At 42.6% G+C, this 17,071-nt stretch overlaps 1 protein-coding gene across 1 annotated transcript in view; it reads left to right on the top strand.

Annotated features, from left to right (window-relative positions):
* The window catches only part of LOC122942210 (alpha-2-macroglobulin-like protein 1), a 273,571-nt gene that overhangs the window by 218,625 nt on the left and 37,875 nt on the right, over window positions 1–17,071 (top strand). Inside the window, exons 33-36 of the mRNA XM_044299709.1 lie at window positions 2,428–2,584; window positions 3,335–3,409; window positions 4,527–4,689; window positions 5,129–5,334. Of these exons, the coding sequence (XP_044155644.1) occupies window positions 2,428–2,584; window positions 3,335–3,409; window positions 4,527–4,689; window positions 5,129–5,334 (601 nt within the window). The remainder of the gene's footprint in view (window positions 1–2,427; window positions 2,585–3,334; window positions 3,410–4,526; window positions 4,690–5,128; window positions 5,335–17,071) is intronic.

Below are 17,071 nucleotides of genomic sequence, written 5' to 3'. Positions count from 1 at the left end.
CCAAGGCCAGTCGACTAAGAAAGGCAATTTTCTCTTGAGACATTATGGTTCTTTTGATTTTTTGGAAGAAGAGCTTACTTGCATGTCTTATTGAGAGAAGTGGGATATTCTAGTTGTTATGAATGAAAAGCTTGATTGCATGCCTCACTTTCAGTTGAATATTGGGTAGGGTGGGACTCACTTCTAGACTCATGTTTATTAGATGAGGCTTTTTAGACAAAATAGAAGACTAGGAAGATTTATATACCAACTAGCTGAAGGAACCGGATTCGCTCGGGTATATTTAATCTATTTCATTAAATGTTTGTGTGTGTCATTAAAAGATATCAACACTATCCACTATAACAGTAATATCTACAGCACCCGCCCCCAAAACAGTAACCTTCACAGCCCCCACCCTTTAACACTGACCTCCCCACAGTGCCGCGTCCATTAAATGGACCTCCACAGCAGCCCACCCTCTTAACTTTGACCTTTACAGCAGCCTTGCCCTTTAACAATAACTTTCACAGCTAACCACCCCTTTGACAGCGACCTCCACAGGGGCCCACCGCCTTAACAGTGGCCTTTACTGGATCGGGGACGTGTCCTTTTGAACAGCTCACTGTACTGTCTGAGTATGAGTTGCAGGGAGAAAGTCACCCTCCTTCCCACCTCTGCAGCTGACAGAAGTAGATTTTTACCTTCATTTTTTCTATCCCCGTCAGCTGAGGAGTGGGAGGGGCGTGGCCTAACCAGATTGGGGCATGGCTTAGTGGGACCTAGAAGTTGATTTTTAACCTCATTTTTTTCAATCTCAGTCAGCTGAGGTGTGGGATGGGGCATGGCCTAACTGGATAGGGAGCGTATCCTTTTGAACAGATCACTCTAAGACAGCAGCACTGTTCTGTATGAGTGTGAGCTGCAGGGAGAAAGTCACCCTTCCTCCCACCCCTGCAGCTGACAGAAGTTGATTTTTACCTTCATTTTTTTTCAATTCCCGTCGGCTCAGGAGTGGGAGATGGCATGGACTAAACCGACAAGGGGCGTGGCTTAGCGGGACCTGGGGGCAGGGTTTTAAGTCTTTTGAGGGTGGACACATTGTGGCAGGGGGCATGTCTGGGCTCCTTTCTGCAAGAGTGACGCCCCTCTGGGCACCTTACTGGCTCATTTGCATACCAAATAAACTGGATTTTCTGAGGATAAAAACATCTATTGCTGGAACAAAAAGCACATCTTGAAATAAGGTATTAAGTGCTATTAGGCCATGGCTTTACTTCAATAGCAATTATCCTTGTGACAGATTTCCTTTAAAGCTCTCCTACAGCAGTGAGGATAAATGCCTGGGTTGTTATGGAAACCTGGAATAAAACTGTGTATGTGGAGGCTGGAGGACCTGCGAGCTTCTATTGGCTGATAAGGGTCATGTGACCAAGCTTCTATTGGCTAACGCATTTTTTGGGGGAATATCTCACGAACGGTATATCCTAGAGAGCTGAGTCCTAGTCTAAAACCTTCCCGGAAACCTGATGTACCTGTGTGCCAAATTTCATGATTGTAAATGCGACGATGCAGATTCCTTTAGCGGACATACACACACACATACACTCAGCTTTATATATTAGATTGTTAGGCTAATTGGAGCACATTTGATTAGTCCAGAATCTATTCAGATATGAATAGAATTTTTTTTAAAAGCTTAAGAAAGCAGACCTGAAACAAATTTAAAGTGTTCTGGTTAAAATCAATTTTTTTTAAAGGAAAACTCAGGATGAATTCTAAATTGATAGAATTGATTTGCTTATCTGTAGCATGTTTATTTATGCATACTGTATGTCCTTGTGCTTCATAGATCAATTTTCCCCTACTTTCCCCACAAAGTTTTGGATGGTAGCCTCAAACTGTTCAATCAATGCTTTTTCATAATAAGATTTTCCCCGTATTATCCTTTAGCGGAGCTGAGGAAAGAAACATTGCTTGGCTTCCTGAGAGGCCTTGGTTAGGGCACTATATGTTTTAATGAAAAACGCAGAGTATGCATGAGGAGTATCGTAACCCAGTCAATGCTCCTCTTAGTTTCTGGGAAAAATATTTGCGCATTTTACATCCACTGTTATCAAATAGGCTTAGGAAAGCTAATTTTACATAACACATCAATGAAGAAAGCTGAAAGCCAATATATAGAGCGTCTCTCGTTCTGGCACACTAGTCCCTCCATGTATTAAAATAGATGGCCATTTATATGAATAGCCACAATGTCTTATCTCAATTTCCAACAAAGTGCTTTTGTAGAGCAAAAATGTGGATTTGCCTGGGGTCTTCCAACATGGACCTGCATCAATCAGCTGATCTCCACCATATTAGGAGTTGTCTATGATGAATAGGATTATAGACTATACAATGCTTGTGTAAATTGGCCATTTATATATCTCCAATTTGTTTCCACAGGTTGACTGGATTTGTAGTGAAATCTTTCAGCAAAGCTCGACCTTATATCTTTATAGATGAAAGTCATCTGAACCATTCTTTCTCCTGGCTGCAAAAAAACCAACAAGACAGTGGATGTTTCAGGAGTGTGGGAAGACTTTTCAATAATGCAATGAAGGTATGTCAAGTACAGAGCAAATGTGATCAAATTTAACATCTATTTCAAACTGCAAAAATAGGTAAAAAGGAATGAGGAATTCAAACATGAAGAATATGAAAAGAGGTTTCATCGGCCTCCATCTCAATCGATATTAAGAACTTTATTCATTGAGAAACGACTGCTTCCATTTCTGCTACCTTCAATATGCTATAATAAGCTTTTGCCATACTGTAAATGCTGCTCTACCCTCTCACTCATTGCCAGAGCTTAGGTTTCTAGTTGTCTAGTTAACCTCTGAAAGTGTTCTATCCTGTCTTTCATGTACCAAACTTCTGCCTGTTTACCAATTCTGATAATCTGCTGCGTGCTCTGATTAATTGGATACTCTTGAACTCTGTCTGCCCTGACTTTGGATTCATTTCTCAGATATGCACAAACTCAGCACACCCTGACTTACACCTGTTTCCTGACTTTGAATGTCACCTAATCCTTTTTGCTTGGTGCCCCATGCATCAGCTGCCAACTACGCTAGGACTACTCCAGGAGGAAGCAGCCTGGTTGGTTCCCTGCAGCAAAGTCGACATCCCTATACAGGGAGTAAAGAGTGAATACCAGGGACTACTAGGCTATTAGGTTGAGACAAAAGCCAAGCCAGTTAGTTGGCACAGTGGTAATTTTGGTAATTTTCCAATATGTAATAAATAAATGAAATATTACGAATAACTTGATTTGTCACAAAAATGTAAAACATATTACTTTGTGCTTCAGGGGGGAGTAGAAGATGAAATTTCACTTACTGCGTATATTAGTATTGCCCTTTTGGAAGCTGGGATAGATGTGCAGGTAAGTTTGTAAGTCTTGACAAGAAAAAGCATTTGACTGCAAGCCAGATATTACCATATTTTCTTGAATAATTGAATTTGTTCAGAAAAAGGGGGCTAAAACCATACCTAACTGTCCGAATGTGGACCAAGGAAGTGGGAGAAAGTATGTTGGACATTTACTATAAAGGTAGCCCATGTGGTTGCTATGGGGCTCTGTGGGATAGTGGGTCCAAATTAATATATATATTTTTTTACAGCCTGTTCACAGGCTCTGAAACATTAGAGAACAAAGAAGGGGAATTTGTTATTAGAAATTACCTTTTTAAATCGTGTTTCTATGTTACACTAATTTTTTAAGAATTTTTGTTGATGTTATTTTTCATTTTCCATGTCAATATCTGTATTAAAAACCCTTATAATTCAGCAGTTTTTGCTCTGGCCAGTAAGCCTAATAATAGGCGTCACTGTTTAGTCTATACAGCCGGTAATGGCAGTTAATGCATCTACAATCAGTAACTCCTAAAGCAAGGAAGGGAAATTTGCTGAGGGTAATGCACTTACAAACCTTCCTTTATGAATCTTATGGTGATGGTGTGGCAAAATCCAGAAGTAGACAAATACAGATCACTTTAAAGCAGTTATCTGCTTATCATTACAGGCAGGATTAGAATGACAGATAGGTAGATGAAAAAAAGTAAATAGGCACCACACTCAAAAAAGAAAAGTTAAACATTTTTTATTCACCTATGTGAGTATATATATATGTATATATATATATATATATATATATATATATATATATATATATATATATATATATTCAGAACATAGAAAAAGGATATGTTTGCCCTTGGTTAGTGGATCTTCATCATTGGTTGCTAGAGATACCAGATATTGACTGTTTAACCCTTCATGACCTGCATACAATCACTAACCCCTAAGCAAGGAAGGGACATTTGATGAGCATAATGCACTTGGAAATCTTCCCTTAAGCATCATTTGGAGATCATATACCAGAACTAGACAAATATGCAAACCACATGTGAACACATTGGCAAGCCACATGTAAATATGTGCCGCTATTTTAACTAGTAGAAATAAAATATTAAATATTTATTTATTTTATTTCCTCTCAGAATCCGTTAGTGAGTAAATCTCTGGCCTGTCTGAGGAAAGCCTCTGTGGATGTCAGCAATGTATATACCCAGACTCTGCTGGCCTACACCTTCACATTGAGTGGGGATAATGAACTCAGGAAAACTTTAATGGACAAACTGAAGGAAAAAGCAGTGAGGGGAGGTAAGAAGTGAATACTTAGCTTGAAGAATACAGCATGATATATGGCATAATCTTCTGCATGTTGTAAATTGCAAAAGTATCACTGCAGAGCATCAGGTTCTATGAACCCAGGAAGCTACAGGTCGACTGCATTCATACATGCAACTCTGGGGTGACATCTAATATTCCCTATACCATTAAGATTAGTGGGTTACATTACTCCTTAGAATAATGTTTAAAGAGTAAGGGATCATCGATTCCTGTACATTATTAATTGATTCATAATATGAAACTCTGTCAAACAAAAACAAAAAAATCTGCAGCATTTGAGATGTGTATTAAGTTGCACTGCATTTGATACACAGGTGTTGAAAAATTTGGAGGATGCCCTATGTGTTAGTAAGCCAGACTTCTATGCACCACCGCTCATCTTTATATGTGTATTCAAACCACCCTACAGATGGACAGCTGCACTGGAAGCGGGATTCCACTCCTCCTTCTGAAGACACAAACTGGTACAGAGCTCCATCAGCAGAGGTGGAGATGACCTCCTATATGCTTCTAGCATATCTGTCTGGTCCAGATCCAGATATAGGCAAATCTGCACAAATTGTGAACTGGTTGAGCAAGCAGCAGAACCCATATGGAGGATTCTCTTCTACACAGGTAAATAAGGAATCTAAGCAACCTTACTCCACCATTAACATACAGTACATGCAGCACTTTTATGTTTATTTCAATGAGGATTGGTAGAAAGCCGCTACCAGACCCATCTGACAGTGACTGTTTTAACGTGAATTCAAAGATTTTTTTTTGGGGGGGGGGGGGGGGGAATAAATCACTAAGTGTGATTAATCCCTTCCCGACCAGCGCTGTAATAGTACGTTGCTGCGGGAAGTGACTTCCCGACCAGCGCCTTAGTGCTACGGTGCAGGGATTGGGCGGGTGCAGGAGCTGCGTCTGCCAGGTCAGCTGCAGGGGACGCCTGTTCCCGTTAGCCCTGATGTATGCATCGGCATCGGTCAAAACACAGATGCCGGCGCTTTAACCCTCACTGTGCACGGTCAGCGCTGACTGCGGCATGTGCAGGGTGTGTAAAGGAATCTCCCTCCCTGTCCCATCGGGTCCCCGTGCTGCAGTAACGGGGACCTGGTGGCTGGGACGGCAGCCCAATGCCTTCCTTAGGCATCGTGCTGCCTTCCCTGTTAGCAGAAAACAGAAGAAAAGAGCTTAGAGTACCATTAATTAGAAAAATATATACGCTTTTATTGAATTCATGATAAAAAACACACATATAGTGAATGCCAAGGACAAGGTAAGGGAGCAGGGGAAAAGAAAACGAGCGCCATCCTGGATGGACACACTGGTCACAACGTATAATGGTCTATCAATAGGGTTACTGCAGATATGGGAAAAACAACTAATGATGTATGGTACAATGACCAACCCATAGGTGCAGACCTGATGGATAATAAATTATGAAGGGTGAGTGGAGATCAAAAAATGGTCAAACCGCCATGGCTATAGTGCATAATATATGGTACAAAAAACATAGGTCATACAGGGTGTAGACAGTGTACCACTGGATCAACAGTGATGGACCAGGCGAAATAGCTCAACGTTGGCAGCACATAGCCATGGCTGGGAACCTGTGATCAGACACTCACCGATATGGGACCAGATGTGAACAGAAAACCAGGATGGCGCTACCCCAACGCGCGTTTCGGCGTGCCTTCGTCAGGGGGTAGCGCCATCACTGCGGACCAGGTATTTATGTCTCCTTCAGCCAATAAATGAAGCAGCACTTACTCGTCTCCAGGTGTGTTGGTGGAGTGGCGCGCGCAGTCCGCACACAGTCACTTCCGGCAATCCCACAGCCGGCGTCCCGCCGACACGCCCACACCACATGACACAGTCACATGATCGGGCGGCGTGACGTCCGGACGCTCGGGCGTGAGACGCCGCAGGCGGCGACGAACGACGCGCGCACGCAACACAGAAGGGGAGGAGGGACGGGACGTCTGTGCCTCAAAAGAAAATGTAACATACAAAATTTAAAGACAACATATATGCTGGCATATCGAATTTTACAATTTTATGGACAGCCCTGCATTCGCTCATCATAAACATACACATATAAAAGTGACAACATACGTTTTTACTAATAAATAACATAATGTAAATCTCATGATTACGTATAAATAGATATATGATAATATAAATACTGGGTACATTATATACATAATAAGCACATATACTGTATATACAATTTCATCATGATGTAACATGACATAGACATATAAATATATAAATATACAATTCATTAGCATAATAAACGGGATTGGGGTATGGGCAGCAAAGGACACGTCTCAATTAGGATAATGCCAACAATGATTAAATAGAAGAAAATGGAAAGTCCATAAATCAAGTATAGAGTGGATTCCGGCAAAAACCATGTATAATGGATCAATCAAAAAATAAGCAATAAAGTTAGAAATGACAACCATATTAATACCCGTGATAAATAAGATACATGATGGTGAAAATAAATAAATATACAGATATGGATATTAAATATGCAGTAAAGATCTATGTACATGATAAGGCAGGGTGCAAGGCCCGATGGACCAATCAAAAGATTCAATAAGGAGAGATAATAAAGTGACGAAAAAGTTTACATACCATTTAAAAAATTCATAAATGGGCTTGAATATGAAAGTGCATATAAAGTGCTAGTGCATAAATGTGAAGAGGTGAGAAATGGTGAAAAAAGTGGTGGAAAAAAATATAAAATGTGAAGGGAAAAAGTGAGTAAGAATGAGATACTAAAGGACAAAGGTTATCAGATAGATAATCGATCCGAGATCCATAAACACGTGATAATGCTCAATTAACATCCATAATCAGAATATAATGTCAAATGAGTTTAATCAACAATGGCGTAGCTAGGCTTCTGAAATGGTGGACAGCCACAACAGCAAAATCCAATATTACTTCAAACAGAAGAATAATAGAGCAGACGTCCCTACAAAGCGATGTAGAAGTGCTGTGGAGGAAGACAAGAGAAAAAATAAAGGGATAAGAAAATTAGTAAAATTTGTAGGTAAATAACACACATGCTGTTAAAAGAAAAAATCGGGTCCACAGTCGTGGGCCCAGCGGTTACAGAAAAGCAGAGAATCCCAGATTTTCATTTAGACCCTGCCTTCCCTGTTAGCCTGTGAGGGCTGTCAGAAAATGGCAATGACAAAAACAAGATTTCATTCTGTTCAAAAATGCATTTACTGTGTAAAACTTAACAAAAATAAAAATATATTGGGTATCCCCGCATCCGGAACAACCTGCTCTATAAAAATATCACATTATATGCCCCCTCAGGTGAATACTGCAAAAAATTATAAAAAAAATAAATACCCCAAAACAGCCTTTTTTTCACCTTGTTTCCAAAAAGTGTAATACCAAGTGATAAAAAAGACTTATGTACCCTAAAATAGCACCAATGAAAAGGTCACGTCATCCCGCAAAAAATGAGCCCCCACATAAGACAATCACTCAAAGAATAAAAATTAGAGATGAGCGAATCGAAGCTGACGAAGTGGAATTGGTTTACGAATTTCAGGAAAAATTTGATTCACACTGAATGAGAATTTCCTTGCGCTTCGTGGTAACGAATAGCATTTTTCTTAAAATGAGGCAAGGAACTCTGGAAAGGCGGGATCAACCAAAATGCCATGCATGCAGCCAATCAGCAGCCATCCAGCCCTGTGATGTCACAGCCCTATACAATAGTGCAACCATCTTAGATTCTGCCATTTACCACTGTACTTAGTGCAGGCAGAGACGTCTCCAGGCGCTAGGGACAGTGATCGAAAAAATGTCATTGTGCTAAAAAAAACGATTTATAAGTGCAGGGAAAGGTTATTCAAGGTGTAGGGAAAGCAATGACAATAAGTTTCCATATAAGAATGCCCTTGATTGGATGGGGGGCAAAGATAATGGATACTCCTTTGGGAGGCCATTGCGGTTGTCCACCGATACAATACATTTTGGGGGGGGGGGGGTGGGTTGATTAGGGAAGGGGAAAGGGGAACCCAAACAGACAAGGAGGAAATACTGTTTGGTTTAATGGGGAGCTTTGGAGCTCCTGAAGAAGAACAGGTCAACTTATTACTGTTTGCATTGTCTGTGTTATTATACTCTGTACTGTCATATTTTATATATTTTCTTGTGTAAAAAAAAAATATATAGTTATAAGAAAAGGTGTAGGGAAAGGATAGGGAGGAATCATTCCACAGCATTTCTGTTGAACAGGGTTCATTCAGGGAGGTGACAGCCTGGGCCATAGGAACATTCCTATTACACCTTGAAGCACTGACTGGGAATCCAAATTGCCATTATATTGTGTGGTGAAGTGCGAAAATTAATTCCCTTTTTGTCTTGTAGTAGTGGCAAAAGTAAAATATATTTGTCACCTGGTAGTGCAGTTATCTGTTCTAAAGCCAATTTTTGCGTGTATTAGTGGAAAAAAGAAAAATATCTTTGCCGCTCAATGGTGCATGGCGAAATACAAATACACTGCATGTCCCTCCTATTGGATAATTAGTGCATGGGTGATTATCTTTCAGCTGGCAATAAGTTATTTAACTCCAACTGGTGCAATGAGTTGCTTCTCATTTCTTAAACAACCATGTCAAAAGACACATCTCGTGGTCGTGGAAAAGATGTTAGTCTGTTGGAGAAGGGTCAAATCATTGGCATGCATCAAGCAGAGAAAATATCTAAGGAGACTGCAGAATCTACTAAAATTGGGTTAAGAACTGTCCAACGCATTATTATAAACTGGAAGGATAGTGGGGACCCATCGTATTTGAGGAAAAAATGTGGCTGGAAAAAAATCCTGAATGATCGTGATCGTCGATCACTTAAACAATTGGTGAAATCAAATCAAAGAAAAACAACAGTAGAACTCAGGGCTATGTTTAATAGTGAAAGTAAGAGCATTTCCACACGCGCAATGCTAAGGGAACTCAAGGGATTGGGACTGAACAGCTGCATAGCCGTAAGAAAACCATCAGAGAGGCAAACCAGAAAAAAGGCTTCAATTTGCTAGGGAGCATAAAGATTGGACTCTGGAGCAATGGAAGAAGGTCATGTGGTCTGATGAGTCCAGATTTACCCTGTTCCAGAGTGATGGGAACATCAGGGTAAGGAGAGAGGCAGATGAAGTGATGCACCCATCATGCCTAGTGCCTACTGTACAAGCCTGTGGGGGCAGTGCTATGATCTGGGGTTGGTGCAGTTGGTCAGGTCTAGGTTCAGCAACAGTATGTGCTCCAAGAATGAGGTCAGCAGACTACCTAAACATACGGAATGACCAGGTTATTCCATCAATAACTTTCAAGATGACAATGGCAGGATTCATCGGGCTCAAATTGCGAAAGAGTGGTTCAGGAAGCATGAGACATAATTTTCACACATGGATTGGCCACCACAGAGTCCAGACCTTTTACCCCATTGAGAATCTTTGGGATATGCCGGAGAAGGCTTTGCGCAGCAGTCAGACTCTACCATCATTAATGCATGATCTTGGTGAAAAATGAATGCAACACTGGATGGAAATAGATCTTGTTTAATTAAACAAATGTAGAGACGGGCGGCACAGCTGCACAAACTCAGACCATTTCCAAACAACAAGCAGAGTATAGCAAAATCCACTGGTTCTCTTATTTATGTACACTGACGGTGGTGCACAGCTGAGAAGATAGGTATATATGAACAATCGCAACGAAGAAAGTAGTCATCGACACTCACCAGTGTACTGTATCAAATCAATGCTTTATTCCACCAAAGACATGGCATGGGGCCGTTTCGCGCTACATGCGCTTCATCTGGCTGTGTGTCAGCGCGTCCATTTGCGCCACCCTTTTAAAGGTATTAGCGCTACGTGTTGCCATAACAACAGGCAACAACAATGCGCCTACCTAAAGGGTCAGTAAAAACATTTCATAACATATAGAGACCAATGCAGAACATAAATGTGATCCAATCAGGATGGCGATTAGGGATGAGCGAACCCGAACTGTATAGTTCGGGTTCGTACCGAATTTTGGGGTGTCCGTGACACGGACCCGAACCCGGACATTTTCGTAAAAGTCCGGGTTCGGGTTCGGTGTTCGTCGCTTTCTTGGCGCTTTTTGAAAGGCTGCAAAGCAGCCAATCAACAAGCGTCATACTACTTGCCTACTATTGGCATGGCTGTGATTGGCCAGAGCACCATGTGACCCAGCCTCTATTTAAGCTGGAGTCAAATAGCGCCGCCCGTCACTCTGCTCTGACTAGCGTAGGGAGAGGTTGCAGCTGCGACAGTAGGGCGAGATTAGGCTGATTAACTCCTCCAAAAGACTCCATCCAGTGATCGATCTGCAGCTGTGTATCATTGAGCTGCTGATACTCAATTGCTCACTGTTTTTAGGCTGCCCAGACCGTTTGTCAGTCACTTTTTTCTCGGGTGATCGGCGGCCATTTTGTGTCTTGTGGTGCGCCAGCACAAGATGCGACCAAGTGCATTTAATCCTCAATGGTGTGGTTGTATTTTGGCTAAAGCCTACATCAGGGTGAAGCTGTCACACCAAGTGCATTTAACCAGCAATAGTCTGTTTATTTTTTGGCCATATACTACATCAGGGGCAAGATGCGCCTGTCACCAAGTGCATTTAACCCTCAGTAGTGTGGTTGGTCAAGCTGTCACACCAAGTGCATTTAACCAGCAATAGTCTGTTTATTTTTTGGCCATATACTACATCAGGGGCAAGCTGCACCTGTCACCAAGTGCATTTAACCCTCAGTAGTGTGGTTGGTCAAGCTGTCACACAAAGTGCATTTAACCAGCAATAGTCTGTTTATTTTTTGGCCATACACTACATCAGGGGCAAGCTGCGTCTGTCACCAAGTGCATTTAACCCTCAGTAGTGTGGTTGGTCAAGCTGTCACACCAAGTGCATTTAACCATCAATAGTGTGGTTATTTTTTGGCCATATCCCAGTCTAATTCTGTCAGTAAACGTATACCTGTCACCCAGCGCCTAAATACTAGGCCTCAAGTTTATATCCAGCTAAATCTGTCGTTACTGCTGTACTGTTGTGGCTGGGCAAGTTATTTAGTGTCCGTCAAAGCACAGTTTTTGTTCTGGGTTGAAATACAATTCCCAATTTAGCAATTTCATAATTTAGTGGTTTCTGCTGTATCAGGCCTACTTTAAATACATCCCTAAAAGGGTATATCAGAATCAAGGTGCTGATAGGGTCATTCTGAATAACTTCACACACACGCTACTGTGCATTTCCAAGTCTAATTCTGTCAGTAAATCTATACCTGTCACCTAGCGCCTAAATACTAGGCCTCAAATTTATATCCAGCTAAATCTGTCGTTACTGCTGTACTGTTGTGGCTGGGCAAGTTATTTAGTGTCCGTCAAAGCACAGTTTTTGTTCTGGGTTGAAATACAATTCCCAATTTAGCAATTTCCTTATTTAGTGGTTTCTGCTGTATCAGAGCTATTTGAAATATATCCCTAAAAGGGTATATAATATTCAAGGTGCACATAGGGTCATTCAGAATAACTTCACACACACGCTACTGTGCATTTCCAAGTCTAATTCTGTCAGTAAATCTATACCTGTCACCCAGCGCCTAAATACTAGGCCTCAAATTTATATCCCGCTAAATCTGTCGTTACTACTGTACTGTTGTGGCTGGGCAAGATATTTAGTGTCCGTCAAAGCACATTTTTTGTTCTGGGTTGAAATACAATTCCCAATTTAGCAATTTCCTAATTTAGTGGTTTCTGCTGTATCAGAGCTATTTGAAATCTATCCCTAAAAGGGTATATAATATTCAAGGTGCACATAGGGTCATTCAGAATAACTTCACACACACGCTACTGTGCATTTCAAAGTCTAATTCTGTCAGTAAATCTATACCTGTCACCCAGCGCCTAAATACTAGACCTCAAATTTATATCCCGCTAAATCTGTCGTTACTGCTGTACTGTTGTGGCTGGGCAAGTTATTTAGTGTCCGTCAAAGCACAGTTTTTGTTCTGGGTTGAAATACAATTCCCATTTAGCAATTTCCTAATTTAGTGGTTTCTGCTGTATCAGGCCTACTTTAAATACATCCCTAAAAGGGTATATCAGAATCAAGGTGCTGATAGGGTCATTCTGAATAACTTCACACACACGCTACTGTGCATTTCCAAGTCTAATTCTGTCAGTAAATCTATACCTGTCACCCAGCACCTAAATACTAGGCCTCAAATTTATATCCAGCTAAATCTGTTGTTACTGCTGTACTGTTGTGGCTGGGCAAGTTATTTAGTGTCCGTCAAAGCACAGTTTTTGTTCTGGGTTGGAATACAATTCCCAATTTAGTAATTTCCTAATTTAATGGTTTCTGCCGTATCAGAGCTATTTGAAATCTATCCTTAAAAGGGTATATAATATTCAAGGTGCACATAGGGTCATTCAGAATAACTTCACACACATGCTACTGTGCATTTCCAAGTCTAATTCTGTTAGTAAATCTATACCTATCACCCAGCGCCTAAATACTAGGCCTCAAATTTATATCCCGCTAAATCTGTCGTTACTGCTGTACTGTTGTGGCTGGGCAAGTTATTTAGTGTCCGTCAAAGCACAGTTTTTGTTCTGGGTTGAAATACAATTCCCAATTTAGCAATTTCATAATTTAGTGGTTTCTGCTGTATCAGGCCTACTTTAAATACATCCCTAAAAGGGTATATCAGAATCAAGGTGCTGATAGGGTCATTCTGAATAACTTCACACACACGCTACTGTGCATTTCCAAGTCTAATTCTGTCAGTAAATCTATACCTGTCACCCAGCGCCTAAATACTAGGCCTCAAGTTTATATCCAGCTAAATCTGTCGTTACTGCTGTACTGTTGTGGCTGGGCAAGTTATTTAGTGTCCGTCAAAGCACAGTTTTTGTTCTGGGTTGAAATACCATTCCCAATTTAGCAATTTCATAATTTAGTGGTTTCTGCTGTATCAGGCCTACTTTAAATACATCCCTAAAAGGGTATATCAGAATCAAGGTGCTGATAGGGTCATTCTGAATAACTTCACACACACGCTACTGTGCATTTCCAAGTCTAATTCTGTCAGTAAATATATACCTGTCACCCAGCGCCTAAATACTAGGCCTCAAATTTATATCCAGCTTAATCTGTCGTTACTGCTGTACTGTTGTGGCTGGGCAAGTTATTTAGTGTCCGTCAAAGCACAGTTTTTGTTCTGGGTTGGAATACAATTCCCAATTTAGTAATTTCCTAATTTAGTGGTTTCTGCCGTATCAGAGCTATTTGAAATCTATCCTTAAAAGGGTATATAATATTCAAGGTGCACATAGGGTCATTCAGAATAACTTCACACACACGCTACTGTGCATTTCCAAGTCTAATTCTGTCAGTAAATCTAAACCTGTCACCCAGCGCCTAAATACTAGGCCTCAAATTTATATCCCGCTAAATCTGTCGTTACTGCTGTACTGTTGTGGCTGGGCAAGTTATTTAGTGTCTGTCAAAGCACATTTTTTGTTCTGGGTTGAAATACAATTCCCAATTTAGCAATTTCCTAATTTAGTGGTTTCTGCTGTATCAGAGCTATTTGAAATCTATCCCTAAAAGGTATATAATATTCAAGGTGCACATAGGGTCATTCAGAATAACTTCACACACACGCTACTGTGCATTTCCAAGTCTAATTCTGTCAGTAAATCTATACCTGTCACCCAGCGCCTAAATACTAGGCCTCAAATTTATATCCCGCTAAATCTGTCGTTACTGCTGTACTGTTGTGGCTGGGCAAGTTATTTAGTGTCTGTCAAAGCACATTTTTTGTTCTGGGTTGAAATACAATTCCCAATTTAGCAATTTCCTAATTTAGTGGTTTCTGCTGTATCAGAGCTATTTGAAATCTATCCCTAAAAGGTATATAATATTCAAGGTGCACATAGGGTCATTCAGAATAACTTCACACACACGCTACTGTGCATTTCCAAGTCTAATTCTGTCAGTAAACCCATACCTGTCACCCAGCGCCTAAATACTAGGCCTCAAATTTATATTCAGCTGAATTTGAATACAATACATTGGGCCAAATAATATTTTTGTTGTTGTGGTGAACGATAACAATGAGGAAAACATCTAGTAAGGGACGCGGACGTGGACATGGTCGTGGTGGTGTTAGTGGACCCTCTGGTGCTGGGAGAGGACGTGGCCATTCTGCCACATCCACACGTCCTAGTGTACCAACTAGCTCAGGTCCCAGTAGCCGCCAGAATTTACAGCGATATATGGTGGGGCCCAATGCTGTTCTAAGGATGGTAAGGCCTGAGCAGGTACAGGCATTAGTCAATTGGGTGGCCGACAGTGGATCCAGCACGTTCACATTATCTCCCACCCAGTCTTCTGCAGAAAGCGCAGAAGCACAGATGGCGCCTGAAAACCAACCCCATCAGTCTGTCACATCACCCCCATGCATACCAGGGAAACTGTCTCAGCCTCAAGTTATGCAGCAGTCTCTTATGCTGTTTGAAGACTCCGCTGGCAGGGTTTCCCAAGGGCATCCACCTAGCCCTTCCCCAGCGGTGAAAGACATAGAATGCACTGACGCACAACCACTTATGTTTCCTGATGATGAAGACATGGGAATACCACCTCAGCATGTCTCTGATGATGACGAAACACAGGTGCCAACTGCTGCGTCTTTCTGCAGTGTGCAGACTGAACAGGAGGTCAGGGATCAAGACTGGGTGGAAGACGATGCAGGGGACGATGAAGTCCTAGACCCCACATGGAATGAAGGTCGTGCCACTGACTTTCACAGTACGGAGGAAGAGGCAGTGGTGAGACCGAGCCAACAGCGTAGCAAAAGAGGGAGCAGTGGGCAAAAGCAGAACACCCGCCGCCAAGAGACTCCGCCTGCTACTGACCGCCGCCATCTTGGACCGAGCACCCCAAAGGCAGCTTCAAGGAGTTCCCTGGCATGGCACTTCTTCAAACAATGTGCTGACGACAAGACCCGAGTGGTTTGCACGCTGTGCCATCAGAGCCTGAAGCGAGGCATTAACGTTCTGAACCTTAGCACAACCTGCATGACCAGGCACCTGCATGCAAAGCATGAACTGCAGTGGAGTAAACACCTTAAAAGCAAGGAAGTCGCTCAGGCTCCCCCTGCTACCTCTTCTGCTGCTGCCGCCTCGGCCTCTTCTGCTGCTGCCGCCTCGGTCTCTTCTGCTGCTGCCGCCTCGGCCTCTTCCTCCGCCTCTGGAGGAACGTTGGCACCTGCCACCCAGCAAACAGGGGATGTACCACCAACACCACCACCACCTCCGTCACCAAGCGTCTCAACCATGTCACACGGCAGCGTTCAGCTCTCCATCTCACAAACATTTGAGAGAAAGCGTAAATTCCCACCTAGCCACCCTCGATCCCTGGCCCTGAATGCCAGCATTTCTAAACTACTGGCCTATGAAATGCTGTCATTTAGGCTGGTGGACACAGACAGCTTCAAACAGCTCATGTCGCTTGCTGTCCCACAGTATGTTGTTCCCAGCCGCCACTACTTCTCCAAGAGAGCCGTGCCTTCCCTGCACAACCAAGTATCCGATAAAATCAAGTGTGCACTGCGCAACGCCATCTGTAGCAAGGTCCACCTAACCACAGATACGTGGACCAGTAAGCACGGCCAGGGACGCTATATCTCCCTAACTGCACACTGGGTAAGTGTAGTGGCAGCTGGGCCCCAGGCGGAGAGCTGTTTGGCGCACGTCCTTCCGCCGCCAAGGATCACAGGGCAACATTCTTTGCCTCCTGTTGCCACCTCCTCCTTCTCGGCTTCCTCCTCCTCTTCTTCCACCTGCTCATCCAGTCAGCCACACACCTTTACCACCAACTTCAGCACAGCCCGGGGTAAACGTCAGCAGGCCATTCTGAAAATCATATGTTTGGGGGACAGGCCCCACACCGCACAGGAGTTGTGGCTTGGTATAAAACAACAGACCGACAAGTGGTTGCTGCCGGTGAGCCTCAAGCCCAGTCTGGTGGTGTGCGATAATGGGCGAAATCTCGTTGCAGCTCTGGGACTAGCCGGTTTGACGCACATCCCTTGCCTGGCGCATGTGCTGAATTTGGTGGTGCAGAAGTTCATTCACAACTACCCCGACATGTCAGAGCTGCTGCATAAAGTGCGGGCCGTCTGTTCGCGCTTCCGGCGTTCACATCCTGCCGCTGCTCGCCTGTCTGCGCTACAGCGTAACTTCGGCCTTCCCGCTCACCGCCTCATATGCGACGTGCCCACCAGGTGGAACTCCACCTTGCACATG

This window comes from Bufo gargarizans, chromosome 6, assembly GCF_014858855.1.
Source record: "Bufo gargarizans isolate SCDJY-AF-19 chromosome 6, ASM1485885v1, whole genome shotgun sequence".
NCBI lineage: Eukaryota > Metazoa > Chordata > Amphibia > Anura > Bufonidae > Bufo > Bufo gargarizans.
This window is presented reverse-complemented; position numbering and strand designations above follow the sequence as displayed.